At 51.3% G+C, this 19,105-nt stretch overlaps 1 protein-coding gene and 1 long non-coding RNA gene across 5 annotated transcripts in view; one reads left to right on the forward strand and one right to left on the reverse strand.

The window, feature by feature from the left end:
- LOC138661428 (uncharacterized) overlaps nt 1-19,105 on the forward strand; it is a 239,302-nt gene that overhangs the window by 170,421 nt on the left and 49,776 nt on the right. The gene's annotated exons all lie outside the window — the stretch shown is intronic.
- The window catches only part of DACH2 (dachshund family transcription factor 2), a 446,534-nt gene that overhangs the window by 122,039 nt on the left and 305,390 nt on the right, over nt 1-19,105 (reverse strand). Inside the window, exon 4 of one of the 3 annotated variants that reach the window (XM_069746105.1) lies at nt 13,493-13,654. The exons of 1 other annotated variant lie outside the window; for it this stretch is intronic. In XM_069746105.1, the coding sequence (XP_069602206.1) occupies nt 13,493-13,654 (162 nt within the window). The remainder of the gene's footprint in view (nt 1-13,492; nt 13,655-19,105) is intronic. One more of the 3 variants, XM_069746106.1, reaches the window with a different exon arrangement.

Below are 19,105 nucleotides of genomic sequence, written 5' to 3' on the forward strand. Positions count from 1 at the left end.
TGGTGACCGCCCGTCTCCTCCATCATCAGTATCTGGTGACCGCCCATCTCCTCCTCCATCATCAGTATCTGGTGACCGCCCGTCTCCTCCATCATCAGTATCTGGTGACCGCCCATCACCTCCATCATCAGTATCTGGTGACCGCCCATCAACTCCATCATCAGTATCTGGTGACCGCCCATCACCTCCATCATCATTATCTGGTGACCGCCCATCACCTCCATCATCAGTATCTGCTGACCGCCAGTCGCCTCCATCATCAGTATCTGGTGACCGCCCATCAACTCCATCATCAGTATCTGGTGACCGCCCATCACCTCCATCATCATTATCTGGTGACCGCCCATCACCTCCATCATCAGTATCTGCTGACAGCCAGTCGCCTGCATCATCAGTATTTGGAGACCTCCGTTGATGACACGGATGATGGAGGTGACAGGTGGTCACCAGATACTGATGATGGAGGTGACACACGGTCACCAGATACTGATGATGGAGGTGACACACGGTCACCAGATACTGATGATGGAGGTGATGGGCGGTCACCAGATACTGATGATGGAGGTGACACACGGTCACCAGATACTGATGATGGAGGCGATGGGCGGTCACCAGATACTGATGATGGAGGTGATGGGCGGTCACCAGATACTGATGATGGAGGTGACACACGGTCACCAGATACTGATGATGGAGGCGATGGGCGGTCACCAGATACTGATGATGGAGGTGATGGGCGGTCACCAGATACTGATGATGGAGGTGACACACGGTCACCAGATACTGATGATGGAGGCGATGGGCGGTCACCAGATACTGATGATGGAGGTGATGGGCGGTCACCAGATACTGATGATGGAGGTGACACACGGTCACCAGATACTGATGATGGAGGTGATGGGCGGTCACCAGATACTGATGATGGAGGTGATGGGCGGTCACCAGATACTGATGATGGAGGCGATGGGCGGTCACCAGATACTGATGATGGAGGTGACACACGGTCACCAGATACTGATGATAGAGGTGATGGGCGGTCACCAGATACTGATGGAGGTGATGGGCGGTCACCAGATACTGATGATGGAGGTGACACACGGTCACCAGATACTGATGATGGAGGTGATGGGCGGTCACCAGATACTGATGATGGAGGTGACAGGCGGTCACCAGATACTGATGATGGAGGCGATGGGCGGTCACCAGATACTGATGATGGAGGTGACGGGCGGTCACCAGATACTGATGATGGAGGTGATGGACGGTCACCAGATACTGATGATGGAGGCGACAGGCGGTCACCAGATACTGATGATGGAGGTGATGGGCGGTCACCAGATCCTGATGATGGAGGTGAAGGGCGGTCACCAGATACTGATGATGGAGGTGACGGGCGGTCACCAGATACTGATGATGGAGGTGACGGGCGGTCTCCAGATACTGATGATGGAGGTGACGGGCGGTCACCAGATACTGATGATGGAGGCGATGGGCGGTCACCAGATACTGATGATGGAGGCGATGGGCGGTCACCAGATACTGATGATGGAGGTGACGGGCGGTCACCAGATACTGATGATGGAGGTGACGGGCGGTCACCAGATACTGATGATGGAGGCGATGGGCGGTCACCAGATACTGATGTGAATTACATTTCTCCCGTCTTTATTCACTTTCTATATTATTTGATAGAAATAATCTATTCTCACTTCAATGTATATCGTTTCTGTCTCTGTAGCATTTTTTTCACACTTGTCTAAAACTTTTTGCACAGTGCTGTATATTAGAAAGTGGTTACATTTTCTTCCACTTTTGACCTATGTTCCTGACATATCCAGAGCTGTAATCACAATTCAGATCAATACTCCAGTTACATTCAAAGCTGTATTCAGAAATCTGCTGACAACTCTTCTTACATTCCAGTCACATCCAGAGCTGCATTTACAATTCCACTATTACATTATTTCCCATTTTACAGTAACATCCAAAGCTGTCATATGAATGACTCTTATTACTATTACTAGCTGTTTCCAGCCAGCTTGGCACACTCATTGATATCTAATTAACCCCTTCATGACCCAGCCTATTTTGACCTTAATGACCTGGCCGTTTTTTGCAATTCTGACCAGTGTCCCTTTATGAGGTAATAACTCAGGAACGCTTCAACGGATCCTAGCGGTTCTGAGATTGTTTTTCCGTGACATATTGGGCTTCATGTTAGTGGTAAATTTAGGTCAATAAATTCTGCGTTTATTTGTGATAAAAACGGAAATTTGGCGAAAATTTTGAAAATTTTGCAATTTTCACATTTTGAATTTTTATTCTGTTAAACCAGAGAGATATGTGACACAAAATAGTTAATAAATAACATTTTCCACATGTTTACTTTACATCAGCACAATTTTGGAAACAAAATTTTTTTTTGTTAGGAAGTTATAAGGGTTAAAATTTGACCAGCGATTTCTCATTTTTATAACGAAATTTACAAAACCATTTTTTTTAGGGACCACCTCACATTTGAAGTCAGTTTGAGGGGCCTATATGGCTGAAAATACCCCAAAGTGACACCATTCTAAAAACTGCACCCCTCAAGGTACTCAAAACCACATTCAAGAAGTTTATTAACCCTTCAGGTGCTTCACAGCAGCAGAAGCAACATGGAAGGAAAAAATGAACATTTAACTTTTTAGTCACAAAAATTATCTTTTAGCAACAATTTTTTTATTTTCCCAATGGTAAAAGGAGAAACTGAACCACGAAAGTTGTTGTCCAATTTGTCCTGAGTACGCTGATACCTCATATGTGGGGGTAAACCACTGTTTGGGCGCACGGCAGGGCTTGGAAGGGAAGGAGCGCCATTTGACTTTTTGAATCAAAAATTGGCTCCACTCTTTAGCGGACACCATGTCATGTTTAGAGAGCCCCCGTGTGCCTAAAAATTGGAGCTCCCCCACAAGTGACCCCATTTTGGAAACTAGACGCCCCAAGTAACTTATCTAGATGCATAGTGAGCACTTTGAACCCCCAGGTGCTTCACAAATTGATCCGTAAAAATGAAAAAGTACTTTTTTTTTCACAAAAAAATTCTTTTAGCCTCAATTATTTCATTTTCACATGGGCAACAGGCTAAAATAGATCCTAAAATGTGTTGGGCAATTTCTCCTGAGTACACCAATACCTCACATGTGGGGGTAAACCACTGTTTAGGCGCACGGCAAGGCTCGGAAGGGAAGGAGCGCCATTTGACTTTTTGAATGAAAAATTATTTCCATCGTTAGCGGACACCATGTCGCGTTTGGATAGCTCCTGTGTGCCTAAACATTGGCGCTCCCCCACAAGTGACCCCATTTTGGAAACTAGACCCCCCAAGGAACTTATTTAGATGCCTAGTGAGCACTTTAAACCCTCAGGTGCATCACAAATTGATCTGTAAAAATGAAAAAGTACTTTTTTTCACAAAAAAATTCTTTTCGCCTCAATTTTTTCATTTTCACATGGGCAATAGGATAAAATGGATCATAAAATTTGTTGGGCAATTTCTCCTGAGTACGCTGATACCTCATATGTGGGGGTAAACCACTGTTTGGGCACTCGGCAGGGCTCGGAAGGGAAGGCGCGCTATTTGACTTTTTGAATGGAAAATTAGCTCCAATTGTTAGCGGACACCATGTCGCGTTTGGAGAGCCCCTGTGTGCCTAAACATTGGAGCTCCCCCACAAGTGACCCCATTTTGGAAACTAGACCCCCCAAGGAACTTATCTAGATGCATATTGAGCACTTTAAACCCCCAGGTGCTTCACAGAAGTTTATAACGCAGAGCCATGAAAATAAAAAATAATTTTTCTTTCTTCAAAAATGATTTTTTAGCCTGGAATTTCCTATTTTGCCAAGGATAATAGGAGAAATTGGACCACAAATGTTGTTGTCCAGTTTGTCCTGAGTACGCTGATACCCCATATGTGGGGGTAAACCACTGTTTGGGCGCACGGCAGGGCTCGGAAGGGATGGCACGCCATTTGGCTTTTTAAATGGAAAATTAGCTCCAATCATTAGCGGACACCATGTCACGTTTGGAGAGCCCCTGTGTGCCTAAACATTGGAGATCCCCCAGAAATGACCCCATTTTGGAAACTAGACCCCCAAAGGAACTAATCTAGATGTGTGGTGAGGACTTTGAACCCCCAAGTGCTTCACAGAAGTTTATAACGCAGAGCCATGAAAATAAATAAAAAAAATTATTTTCTCAAAAATGATCTTTTAGCCTGCAATTTTTTATTTTCCCAAGGGTAACAGGAGAAATTTGACCCCAAAAGTTGTTGTCCAGTTTCTCCTGAGTATGCTGATACCCCATATGTGGGGGTAAATCACTGTTTGGGCACATGCCGGGGCTCGGAAGTGAAGTAGTGACGTTTTGAAATGCAGACTTTGATGGAATGCTCTGCGGGCGTCACGTTGCGTTTGCAGAGCCCCTGATGTGCCTAAGCAGTAAAAACCCCCCACAAGTGACCCCATTTTGGAAACTAGACCCCGAAAGGAACTTATCTAGATGTGTGGTGAGCACTTTGAACCCCCAAGTGCTTCATAGAAGTTTATAATGCAGAGCCGTGAAAATAATAAATACGTTTTCTTTCCTCAAAAATGATTATTTAGCCCAGAATTTTTTATTTTCCCAAGGGTTACAGGAGAAATTGGACCCCAATATTTGTTGTCCAGTTTCTCCTGAGTACGGTGATACCCCATATGTGGGGGTAAACCACTGTTTGGGCACACGTCGGGGCTCGGAAGGGAAGTAGTGACTTTTGAAATGCAGACTTTGATGGAATGGTCTGCGGGCGTCACATTGCGTTTGCAGAGCCCCTGGTGTGCCTAAACAGTAGAAATCCCCCACAAGTGACCCCATTTTAGAAACTAGACCCCCCAAGGAACTTATCTAGATATGTGGTGAGCACTTTGAACCTCCAAGTGCTTCACAGACAATTACAACGCAGAGCCGTGAAAATAAAAAATAATTTTTCTTTCCTCAAAAATGATGTTTTAGCAAGCATTTTTTTATTTTCACAAGGGTAACAGGAGAAATTGGACCCCAGTAATTGTTGCGCAGTTTATCCTGAGTACACTGATACCCCATATGTGGGGGTAAACCACTGTTTGGGCACACGTCGGGGCTCGGAAGTGAGGGAGCACCATTTGACTTTTTGAATACGAGATTGGCTGGAATCAATGGTGGCGCCATGTTGCGTTTGGAGACCCCTGATGTGCCTAAACAGTGGAAACCCCTCAATTCTACCTCCAACACTAACCCCAACACACCCCTAACCCTTATCCCAACTGTAGCCGTAACCCTAATCACAACCCTAACCACAACCCTAACCCCAACACAACCCTAACCACAACCCGAATTCCAACCCTAACCCTAAGGCTATGTGCCCACGTTGCGGATTCGTGTGAGATATTTCCGCACCATTTTTGAAAAATCCGCGGGTAAAAGGCACTGCGTTTTACCTGCGGATTTTCCGCGGATTTCCAGTGTTTTTTGTGTGGATTTCACCTGCGGATTCCAATTGAGGAACAGGTGTAAAACGCCGCGGAATCCGCACAAAGAATTGACATGCTGCGGAAAATACAATGCAGCGTTTCCGCGCGGTATTTTCTGCACCATGGGCACAGCGGATTTGGTTTTTCATATGTTTACATGGTACTGTAAACCTGATGGAACACTGCTGCGAATCCGCAGCGGCCAATCCGCAGCCAAATCCGCACCGTGTGCACATAGCCTAATTCTAAAGGTATGTGCACACTGCGGAAAACGCTGCAGATCCGCAGCAGTTTCCCATGAGTTTACAGTTCAATGTAAACCTATGGGAAACAAAAATCGCTGTGCCCATGCTGCAGAAAAACTGCACGGAAACGCAGCGGTTTACATTCCGCAGCATGTCACTTCTTTGTGCGGATTCCGCAGCGGTTTTACAACTGCTCAAATAGAAAATCTCAATTGTAAAACCGCAGTGAAATGCGCAGAAAAAAACGCGGTAAATCCGCCATAAATCCGCAGCGGTTTAGCACTGCGGATTTATCAAATCCGCAGCGGATAAATCCGCAGAGGACCAGAATACGTGTGCACATACCGAAACCCTAACCCTAGCCCTACCCCTACCCCTACCCCTAACCCTATTCTAACATTTGTGGAAAAAAAAAATTTCTTTATTTTTTTATTGTCCCTACCTATGGGGGTGACAAAGGGGGGGGGTCATTTATTATTTTTTTTATTTTGATCACTGAGATATAATCTATCTCAGTGATCAAAATGCACTTTGGAACGAATCTGCCGGCCGGCAGATTCGGCGGGCGCACTGCGCATGCGCCCGCCATTTTGGAAGATGGCGGCGCCCAGGGAGAAGACGGACGGGACCCCGGCAGGATCGGTAAGTATGATGGGGTGGGGGGGGACCACGGGGGGGGATCGGAGCACGGGGGGGGGGAATCGGAGCGCGGCAGGCGTGGAACGGAGCACGGGGGCGTGGAACGGAGCACGGGGGGGTGGAACGGAGCACGGGGGGGGTGGATCGGAGTGCAGGGGGGGTGATTGGAGCACGGGGGGTGATTGGAGCATGGGGGGAGCGGACAAGAGCACGGGGGGGGAGCGGAGCACTGGATGGAGGGGAGCCGGAGCAGTGTACCGGCCAGATCTGGGGGCTGGGGGGGCGATCGGTGGGGTGGGGGCACATTAGTATTTCCAGCCATGGCCGATGGTATTGCAGCATCGGCCATGGCTGGATTGTAATATTTCACCCGTCATAATAGGTGAAATATTACAAATCGCTCTGATTGGCAGTTTCACTTTCAACAGCCAATCAGAGCGATCGTAGCCACGAGGGGGTGAAGCCACCCCCCCTGGGCTAAACTACCACTCCCCCTGTCCCTGCAGATCGGGTGAAATGGGAGTTAACCCTTTCACCCGATCTGCAGGGACGCGATCTTTCCATGACGCCACATAGGCGTCATGGGTCGGATTGGCACCGACTTTCATGACGCCTACGTGGCGTCAAAGGTCGGGAAGGGGTTAACGCTGCTGGTGATTATGCAATTAAATGTACGTTTACCTTGGCTGAAGTGGTTGAAGTGCTGCGTGTGGTAAGGTTTGTGGACGGAGCCTCGTGTGGTAAGGTTTGTGGACGGAGCCTCGTATGGTAATGTGTTTGGACGGAGCCTCGTGTGATAATGTGTGGGGGACGGAGCCTCGTATGGTAATGTGTTTGGACGGAGCCTCGTGTGGTAATGTGTGGGGACGGAGCCTCGTGTGGTAATGTGGAGGGACGGAGCCTCGTGTGGTAATGTGTGAGGACGGAGCCTCGTGTGGTAATGTGTGGGGACACAGCCTCGTGTGGTAATGTGTGGGGACGGAGCCTCATGTGGTAATGTGTGTGGACGGAGCCTCATATGGTAATGTGTGGGGACGGAGCCTCGTGTGGTAATGTGTGTGGACGGAGCCTCGTGTGGTAATGTGTGGGGACGGAGCCTCGTGTGGTAATGTGTGGGGATGGAGCCTCGTGTGGTAATGTGTGGGGATGGAGCCTCGTGTGGTAATGTGTGGGGACGGAGCTTCGTGTGGTAATGTGGAGGGACGGAGCCTCGTGTGGTAATGTGTGGGGACATAGCCTCGTGTGGTAATGTGTGAGGACGGAGCCTCGTGTGGTAATGTGTGAGGACGGAGCCTCGTGTGGTAATGTGTGGGGACGGAGCCTCGTGTGGTAATGTGTGGGGACATAGCCTCGTGTGGTAATGTGTGTGGACGGAGCCTCGTATGGTAATGTGCGGGGACGGAGCCTCGTGTGGTAATGTGCGGGGACGGAGCCTCATGTAGTAATGTGCAGGGACGGAGCTTCGTGTGGTAATGTGGGGGAACGGAGCCTCGTGTGGTAATATGTGAGGATGCAGCCTCGTGTGGTAATGTGTGGGGGCGGAGCCTCGTGTGGTAATGTGGGGGGACGGAGCCTCGTGTGGTAATATGTGAGGATGCAGCCTCGTGTGGTAATATGTGAGGACGGAGCCTCGTGTGGTAATGTGGGGGGACGGAGCCTCGTGTGGTAATGTGAGGATGCAGCCTCGTGTGGTAATGTGTGGGGGCGGAGCCTCGTGTGGTAATGTGTGGGGGCGGAGCCTCGTGTGGTAATGTGTGGGGGCGGAGCCTCGTGTGGTAATGTGTGGGGACGGAGCCTCGTGTGGTAATGTGTGAGGACGGAGCCTCGTGTGGTAATGTGTGAGGACGGAGCCTCGTGTGGTAATGTGTGGGGACGGAGCCTCGTGTGGTAATGTGTGGGGACATAGCCTCGTGTGGTAATGTGTGTGGACGGAGCCTCGTATGGTAATGTGCGGGGACGGAGCCTCGTGTGGTAATGTGCGGGGACGGAGCCTCATGTAGTAATGTGCAGGGACGGAGCTTCGTGTGGTAATGTGGGGGAACGGAGCCTCGTGTGGTAATATGTGAGGATGCAGCCTCGTGTGGTAATGTGTGGGGGCGGAGCCTCGTGTGGTAATGTGGGGGGACGGAGCCTCGTGTGGTAATATGTGAGGATGCAGCCTCGTGTGGTAATATGTGAGGACGGAGCCTCGTGTGGTAATGTGGGGGGACGGAGCCTCGTGTGGTAATGTGAGGATGCAGCCTCGTGTGGTAATGTGTGGGGGCGGAGCCTCGTGTGGTAATGTGTGGGGGCGGAGCCTCGTGTGGTAATGTGTGGGGGCGGAGCCTCGTGTGGTAATGTGTGGGGACGGAGCCTCGTGTGGTAATGTGGGGGGACGGAGCCTCGTGTGGTAATATGTGAGGATGCAGCCTCATGTGGTAATGTGTGTGGACGGAGCCTCGTGTGGTAATGTGTGGGGGCGGAGCCTTGTGTGGTAATGTGGGGGGACGGAGCTTTGTGTGGTAATGTGTGAGGACGGAGCATCGTGTGGTAATGTGTGAGGATGGAGCCTCATGTGGTAATGTGTGGGGACGGAGCATCGTGTGGTAATGTGTGGGGACGGAGCATCGTGTGATAATGTGTGGGGACGGAGCCTCATGTGGTAATGTGTGGGGACGGAGCCTCGTGTGGTAATGTGTGGGGAAGGAGCCTCGTGAGGTAATGTGTGAGGACGGAGCCTCGTGTGGTAATGTGGGGGGACGGAGCCTCGTGTGGTAATATGTGAGGATGCAGCCTCGTGTGGTAATGTGTGGGGGCGGAGCCTCGTGTGGTAATGTGTGTGGACGGAGCTTTGTGTGGTAATGTGTGAGGACGGAGCCTCATGTGGTAATGTGTGTGGACGGAGCCTCGTGTGGTAATGTGTGGGGACACAGCCTCGTGTGGTAATGTGTGGGGACGGAGCCTCATGTGGTAATGTGTGTGGACGGAGCCTCATATGGTAATGTGTGGGGACGGAGCCTCGTGTGGTAATGTGTGTGGACGGAGCCTCGTGTGGTAATGTGTGGGGACGGAGCCTCGTGTGGTAATGTGTGGGGATGGAGCCTCGTGTGGTAATGTGTGGGGATGGAGCCTCGTGTGGTAATGTGTGGGGACGGAGCCTCGTGTGGTAATGTGTGGGGACGGAGCCTCGTGTGGTAATGTGTGGGGACATAGCCTCGTGTGGTAATGTGTGAGGACGGAGCCTCGTGTGGTAATGTGTGAGGACGGAGCCTCGTGTGGTAATGTGTGGGGACGGAGCCTCGTGTGGTAATGTGTGGGGACATAGCCTCGTGTGGTAATGTGTGTGGACGGAGCCTCGTATGGTAATGTGCGGGGACGGAGCCTCGTGTGGTAATGTGCGGGGACGGAGCCTCATGTAGTAATGTGCAGGGACGGAGCTTCGTGTGGTAATGTGGGGGAACGGAGCCTCGTGTGGTAATATGTGAGGATGCAGCCTCGTGTGGTAATGTGTGGGGGCGGAGCCTCGTGTGGTAATGTGGGGGGACGGAGCCTCGTGTGGTAATATGTGAGGATGCAGCCTCGTGTGGTAATATGTGAGGACGGAGCCTCGTGTGGTAATGTGGGGGGACGGAGCCTCGTGTGGTAATGTGAGGATGCAGCCTCGTGTGGTAATGTGTGGGGGCGGAGCCTCGTGTGGTAATGTGTGGGGGCGGAGCCTCGTGTGGTAATGTGTGGGGGCGGAGCCTCGTGTGGTAATGTGTGGGGACGGAGCCTCGTGTGGTAATGTGTGAGGACGGAGCCTCGTGTGGTAATGTGTGAGGACGGAGCCTCGTGTGGTAATGTGTGGGGACGGAGCCTCGTGTGGTAATGTGTGGGGACATAGCCTCGTGTGGTAATGTGTGTGGACGGAGCCTCGTATGGTAATGTGCGGGGACGGAGCCTCGTGTGGTAATGTGCGGGGACGGAGCCTCATGTAGTAATGTGCAGGGACGGAGCTTCGTGTGGTAATGTGGGGGAACGGAGCCTCGTGTGGTAATATGTGAGGATGCAGCCTCGTGTGGTAATGTGTGGGGGCGGAGCCTCGTGTGGTAATGTGGGGGGACGGAGCCTCGTGTGGTAATATGTGAGGATGCAGCCTCGTGTGGTAATATGTGAGGACGGAGCCTCGTGTGGTAATGTGGGGGGACGGAGCCTCGTGTGGTAATGTGAGGATGCAGCCTCGTGTGGTAATGTGTGGGGGCGGAGCCTCGTGTGGTAATGTGTGGGGGCGGAGCCTCGTGTGGTAATGTGTGGGGGCGGAGCCTCGTGTGGTAATGTGTGGGGACGGAGCCTCGTGTGGTAATGTGGGGGGACGGAGCCTCGTGTGGTAATATGTGAGGATGCAGCCTCATGTGGTAATGTGTGTGGACGGAGCCTCGTGTGGTAATGTGTGGGGGCGGAGCCTTGTGTGGTAATGTGGGGGGACGGAGCTTTGTGTGGTAATGTGTGAGGACGGAGCATCGTGTGGTAATGTGTGAGGATGGAGCCTCATGTGGTAATGTGTGGGGACGGAGCATCGTGTGGTAATGTGTGGGGACGGAGCATCGTGTGATAATGTGTGGGGACGGAGCCTCATGTGGTAATGTGTGGGGACGGAGCCTCGTGTGGTAATGTGTGGGGAAGGAGCCTCGTGAGGTAATGTGTGAGGACGGAGCCTCGTGTGGTAATGTGGGGGGACGGAGCCTCGTGTGGTAATATGTGAGGATGCAGCCTCGTGTGGTAATGTGTGGGGGCGGAGCCTCGTGTGGTAATGTGTGTGGACGGAGCTTTGTGTGGTAATGTGTGAGGACGGAGCCTCATGTGGTAATGTGTGTGGACGGAGCCTCGTGTGGTAATGTGTGGGGGCGGAGCCTTGTGTGGTAATGTGGGGGGACGGAGCTTTGTGTGGTAATGTGTGAGGACGGAGCATTGTGTGGTAATGTGTGAGGATGGAGCCTCATGTGGTAATGTGGGGACGGAGCATCGTGTGGTAATGTGTGGGGAAGGAGCATCGTGTGATAATGTGTGGGGAAGGAGCCTCGTGAGGTAATGTGTGGGGACGGAGCCTCGTGTGGTAATGTGTGGGGACGGAGCCTCGTGTGGTAATGTGTGGGGACGGAGCCTCATGTGGTAATGTGTGGGGACGGAGCCTCGTGTGGTAATGTGTGGGGACGGAGCATCGTGTGATAATGTGTGGGGATAGAGCATCGTGTGGTAGTGTGTGGGGATGGAGCCTCATGTGGTAATGTGTGGGGACGGAGCATCGTGTGGTAATGTGTGGGGACGGAGCATCGTGTGATAATGTGTGGGGATAGAGCATCGTGTGGTAGTGTGTGGGGATGGAGCCTCATGTGGTAATGTGTGGGGACGGAGCATCGTGTGGTAATGTGTGGGGACGGAGCATCGTGTGATAATGTGTGGGGATAGAGCATCGTGTGGTAATGTGTGGGGACGGAGCCTCATGTGGTAATGTGTGGGGACGGAGCCTCATGTGGTAATGTGTGGGGACGGAGCATCGTGTGATAATGTGTGGGGATGGAGCCTCGTGAGGTAATGTGTGGGGACGGAGCCTCGTGTGGTAATGTATGGGGATGGAGCCTCGTGTGGTAACGGAGCCTCATGTGGTAATGTGTGGGGACGGAGCATCGTGTGGTAATGTGTGGGGATAGAGCATCGTGTGGTAATGTGTGGGGACGGAGCTTCGTGTGGTAATGTGTGGGGACGGAGCCTCGTGTGGTAACGGAGCCTCATGTGGTAATGTGTGGGGACGGAGCATCGTGTGGTAATGTGTGGGGACGGAGCCTCGTGTGGTAATGGAGCCTCATGTGGTAATGTGTGGGGACGGAGCATCGTGTGGTAATGTGTGGGGATGGAGCCTCGTGTGGTAATGTGTGGGGACGGAGCATCGTGTGGTAATGTGTGTGGACGGCGCCTCGTGTGGTAATGTGTGTGGACGGAGCACCGTGTGGTAATGTGTGGGGACGGAGCTTGGTGTGGTAATGTGTGTGGACGGGATTATGTGTGGTAATGGGATGGGGGGCAGGATTATGTGTGGTGATGTGGTGGGGCGGAGCTACTGTGCAGGGGGGCGGGATTAGCGAGTAATCACGATGCCTCATATATATAGATTCACTATTCTCTAGTCTCTGGATGTGACTGGAGCATAACACAGGACAGAACTGGGATTGCAGCTCTGGATGTGACTGGAGTATAACATAATACAGCAGAACTGGTATTGCAGCTCTGGATGTGACTGGAATATAACATAGTACAGCAGAACTAAGATTGCAGCTCTGGATGTGACTGGAGTATAAAGGTGCCCGTACCCTTACAATAGCAGTCAGCCACACACATGGACGGTTTGGGTTTCACCGGTGACGGTGAGGTGCTGGACCGGGGAGCCACCCTCATTTTGTTCTCCCATTGAGCTGATTGGTCACTTCCCGGTGATATTGGATCGTGTCGGTGATTTCCGAAGTCACCGGCCGCCCCTCGGTAATTACCAGAGAGCTTACGCTGCCACCAATGGTCTGTTACAATGTATCGGTATAGAGAAGCGGCATTAGACTGGCGGTCCGCACAGAAGGGGCTTTCTGCGGTCGCTGTGTTTGGCTCAGAGGATTACCCATCCGACTCCACAGACCGACGTTCAGATGTCAGAATGAACAGGTCAGGAGGAGTTTCTGTCATTCACTGACAGCAAGCATGGATATTCAAAATGATAAATTCTTAACCGAGACCCAAAAGTTACAAACCTAATTCATACAATTGGCTAGATTTCCTTTAGACTGGCCCTTTAAGTTACAGCTCTTGTCCTACTCCAGTCACCTCCAGAGCTGCAGTGTCAATCCTGCTGGGGGTTTCGTGGACTTTTTCTAAGATCTTGGCTGCTCTCTTATAATGTGCAGTAATTTGCTAGATTTGTGCAGACACTGAACCAGCAGGAGGACATGGGGTCGTGCAGCCTAGAATGACTCCCAGCAATCCTCCAGAATGGTGACTTCAGCTCTGGGGGTGAGGTGGAGGTAAGGACGGGGCACACCAGGTGCTGCTCTCTACTGTCCCTGGATACATACTGTTGGATAGTAGGTGATTTTGCTGGAGAGGACTTAATGGATGTGCACCTCCTCCGATGGCGGACTGTCCTGACAGCGTGATGTGTCCGAGAACGTGCTGAGACCCTCCGGTGGAGATCGGAGACTGGAGCTTCTCCTTATCCCACGAAGATTCACTTCCACCTGGAACAGAAGGAGAAGATGGAAATAATGAAGTCAAGCCCTACAAGAAGGCCCTCACATGGGGTTCATCAGCGTCCGCTCCATTCAGTCTCTCCACTGTTCCTCACCATTTTCTAGAGTCATCCAGAGGCCGCACTCCTGCTACATGTACATGTTCTCCCGAGAGGAGGATACAACTGTATCCAGAGAATTCCCCAGACATCCACCTGATACATTGCATCCAGAGGCAGCACTCCTGCTACATGTACATGTTCTCCCCGAGAGGAGGATACAACTGTACCCAGAGGATTCCCCAGACATCCGCCTGATACATTGCATCCAGAGGCCGCACTCCTGCTACATGTACATGTTCTCCCGAGAGGAGGATACAACTGTATCCAGAGAATTCCACAGACATCCTCCTGATACATTGCATCCAGAGGCAGCACTCCTGCTACATGTACATGTTCTCCCCGAGAGGAGGATACAACTGTATCCAGAGGATTCCTCAGACATCCACCTGATACATTGCATCCAGAGGCCGCACTCCTGCTACATGTACATGTTCTCCCCGAGAGGAGGATACAACTGTATCCAGAGGATTCCCCAGACATCCACCTGATACACTGCATCCAGAGGCCGCACTCCTGCTACATGTACATGTTCTCCCCGAGAGGAGGATACAACTGTATCCAGAGGATTCCACAGACATCCGCCTGATACATTGCATCCAGAGGCAGCACTCCTGCTACATGTACATGTTCTCCCCGAGAGGAGGATACAACTGTATCCAGAGAATTCCACAGACATCCACCTGATACATAGCATCCAGAAGCCGCACTCCTGCTACATGTATATGTTCTCCCGAGAGGATACAACTGTATCCAGAGAATTCCACAGACATCCGCCTGATACATTGCATCCAGAGGCCGCACTCCTGCTACATGTACATGTTCTCCCCGAGAGGAGGATACAACTGTATCCAGAGGATTCCACAGACATCCGCCTGATACATTGCATCCAGAGGCCGCACTCCTGCTACATGTACATGTTCTCCCGAGAGGAGGATACAACTGTACCCAGAGGATTCCACAGACATCCGCCTGATACATTGCATCCAGAGGCCGCACTCCTGCTACATGTACATGTTCTCCCCGAGAGGAGGATACAACTGTATCCAGAGGATTCCACAGACATCCGCCTGATACATTGCATCCAGAGGCAGCACTCCTGCTACATGTACATATTCTCCCCGAGAGGAGGATACAACTGTATCCAGAGGATTCCTCAGACATCCGCCTGATACATTGCATCCAGAGGCCGCACTCCTGCTACATGTACATGTTCTCCCGAGAGGAGGATACAACTGTATCCAGAGGATTCCACAGACATCCACCTGATACATTGCATCCAGAGGCAGCACTCCTGCTACATGTACATGTTCTCCCCGAGAGGAGGATACAACTGTATCCAGAGAATTCCACAGACATCCACCTGATACATAGCATCCAGAAGCCGCACTCCTGCTACATGTATATGCTCTCCCGAGAGGATACAACTGTATCCAGAGAATTCCACAGACATCCGCCTGATACATTGCATCCAGAGGCCGCACTCCTGCTACATGTACATGTTCTCCCCGAGAGGAGGATACAACTGTATCCAGAGGATTCCACAGACATCCGCCTGATACATTGCATCCAGAGGCCGCACTCCTGCTACATGTACATGTTCTCCCGAGAGGAGGATACAACTGTACCCAGAGGATTCCACAGACATCCGCCTGATATATTGCATCCAGAGGCCGCACTCCTGCTACATGTACATGTTCTCCCGAGAGGAGGATACAACTGTACCCAGAGGATTCCACAGACATCCGCCTGATACATTGCATCCAGAGGCAGCACTCCTGCTACATGTACATGTTCTCCCGAGAGGAGGATACAACTGTATCCAGAGAATTCCCCAGACATCCGCCTGATACATAGCATCCAGAGGCCGCACTCCTGCTACATGTACATGTTCTCCCGAGAGGAGGATACAACTGTACCCAGAGAATTCCACAGACATCCACCTGATACATTGCATCCAGAGGCAGCACTCCTGCTACATGTACATGTTCTCCCCGAGAGGATACAACTGTATCCAGAGGATTCCCCAGACATCCACCTGATACATTGCATCCAGAGGCCGCACTCCTGCTACATGTACATGTTCTCCCGAGAGGAGGATACAACTGTACCCAGAGGATTCCACAGACATCCGCCTGATACATTGCATCCAGAGGCCGCACTCCTGCTACATGTACATGTTCTCCCCGAGAGGAGGATACAACTGTATCCAGAGGATTCCACAGACATCCGCCTGATACATTGCATCCAGAGGCCGCACTCCTGCTACATGTATATGTTCTCCCGAGAGGAGGATACAACTGTACCCAGAGGATTCCACAGACATCCGCCTGATACATTGCATCCAGAGGCCGCACTCCTGCTACATGTACATGTTCTCCCGAGAGGAGGATACAACTGTATCCAGAGGATTCCCCAGACATCCACCTGATACATTGCATCCAGAGGCCGCACTCCTGCTACATGTACATGTTCTCCCGAGAGGAGGATACAACTGTATCCAGAGGATTCCCCAGACATCCACCTGATACATTGCATCCAGAGGCCGCACTCCTGCTACATGTACATGTTCTCCCGAGAGGAGGATACAACTGTATCCAGAGGATTCCACAGACATCCACCTGATACATTGCATCCAGAGGCCGCACTCCTGCTACATGTACATGTTCTCCCCGAGAGGAGGATACAACTGTATCCAGAGGATTCCACAGACATCCACCTGATACATTGCATCCAGAGGCCGCACTCCTGCTACATGTACATGTTCTCCCCGAGAGGAGGATACAACTGTATCCAGAGAATTCCACAGACATCCGCCTGATACATTGCATCCAGAGGCCGCACTCCTGCTACATGTACATGTTCTCGCCGAGAGGATACAACTGTATCCAGAGGATTCCACAGACATCCACCTGATACATTGCATCCAGAGGCCGCACTCCTGCTACATGTACATGTTCTCGCCGAGAGGATACAACTGTATCCAGAGAATTCCACAGACATCCGCCTGATACATTGCATCCAGAGGCCGCACTCCTGCTACATGTACATGTTCTCCCCGAGAGGAGGATACAACTGTATCCAGAGGATTCCCCACACATCCACCTGATACATTGCATCCAGAGGCCGCACTCCTGCTACATGTACATGTTCTCCCGAGAGGAGGATACAACTGTATCCAGAGGATTCCCCACACATCCACCTGATACATTGCATCCAGAGGCCGCACTCCTGCTACATGTACATGTTCTCCCCGAGAGGAGGATACAACTGTATCCAGAGGATTCCCCAGACATCCACCTGATACATTGCATCCAGAGGCCGCACTCCTGCTACATGTACATGTTCTCCCGAGAGGAGGATACAACTGTATCCAGAGGATTCCCCAGACATCCACCTGATACATTGCATCCAGAGGCCGCACTCCTGCTACATGTACATGTTCTCCCCGAGAGGATACAACTGTATCCAGAGAATTCCCCAGACATCCGCCTGATACATTGCATCCAGAGGCCGCACTCCTGCTACATGTACATGTTCTCCCCGAGAGGATACAACTGTATCCAGAGAATTCCCCAGACATCCACCTGATACATTGCATCCAGAGGCCGCACTCCTGCTACATGTACATGTTCTCCCCGAGAGGATACAACTGTATCCAGAGAATTCCACAGACATCCACCTGATACATTGCATCCAGAGGCCGCACTCCTGCTACATGTACATGTTCTCGCCGAGAGGATACAACTGTATCCAGAGAATTCCACAGACATCCGCCTGATACATTGCATCCAGAGGCCGCACTCCTGCTACATGTACATGTTCTCCCCGAGAGGAGGATACAACTGTATCCAGAGGATTCCCCACACATCCACCTGATACATTGCATCCAGAGGCCGCACTCCTGCTACATGTACATGTTCTCCCGAGAGGAGGATACAACTGTATCCAGAGGATTCCACAGACATCCGCCTGATACATTGCATCCAGAGGCCGCACTCCTGCTACATGTACATGTTCTCCCCGAGAGGAGGATACAACTGTATCCAGAGGATTCCACAGACATCCGCCTGATACATTGCATCCAGAGGCAGCACTCCTGCTACATGTACATGTTCTCCCGAGAGGAGGATACAACTGTATCCAGAGAATTCCACAGACATCCACCTGATACATAGCATCCAGAGGCCGCACTCCTGCTACATGTACATGTTCTCCCGAGAGGAGGATACAACTGTATCCAGAGGATTCCCCAGACATCCACCTGATACATTGCATCCAGAGGCCGCACTCCTGCTACATGTACATGTTCTCCCCGAGAGGAGGATACAACTGTATCCAGAGGATTCCACAGACATCCGCCTGATACATTGCATCCAGAGGCCGCACTCCTGCTACATGTACATGTTCTCCTGAGAGGAGGATACAACTGTATCCAGAGGATTCCACAGACATCCACCTGATACATTGCATCCAGAGGCCGCACTCCTGCTACATGTACATGTTCTCGCCGAGAGGATACAACTGTATCCAGAGAATTCCACAGACATCCGCCTGATACATTGCATCCAGAGGCCGCACTCCTGCTACATGTACATGTTCTCCCCGAGAGGAGGATACAACTGTATCCAGAGGATTCCCCACACATCCACCTGATACATTGCATCCAGAGGCCGCACTCCTGCTACATGTACATGTTCTCCCGAGAGGAGGATACAACTGTATCCAGAGGATTCCACAGACATCCGCCTGATACATTGCATCCAGAGGCCGCACTCCTGCTACATGTACATGTTCTCCCCGAGAGGAGGATACAACTGTATCCAGAGGATTCCACAGACATCCGCCTGATACATTGCATCCAGAGGCAGCACTCCTGCTACATGTACATGTTCTCCCGAGAGGAGGATACAACTGTATCCAGAGAATTCCACAGACATCCACCTGATACATAGCATCCAGAGGCCGCACTCCTGCTACATGTACATGTTCTCCCGAGAGGAGGATACAACTGTATCCAGAGGATTCCCCAGACATCCACCTGATACATTGCATCCAGAGGCCGCACTCCTGCTACATGTACATGTTCTCCCCGAGAGGATACAACTGTATCCAGAGAATTCCCCAGACATCCGCCTGATACATTGCATCCAGAGGCCGCACTCCTGCTACATGTACATGTTCTCCCCGAGAGGAGGATACAACTGTATCCAGAGAATTCCCCAGACATCCGCCTGATACATTGCATCCAGAGGCCGCACTCCTGCTACATGTACATGTTCTCCCGAGAGGATACAACTGTATCCAGAGGATTCCCCAGACATCCGCCTGATACATTGCA

This window comes from Ranitomeya imitator, chromosome 2 (assembly GCF_032444005.1).
Source record: "Ranitomeya imitator isolate aRanImi1 chromosome 2, aRanImi1.pri, whole genome shotgun sequence".
NCBI lineage: Eukaryota > Metazoa > Chordata > Amphibia > Anura > Dendrobatidae > Ranitomeya > Ranitomeya imitator.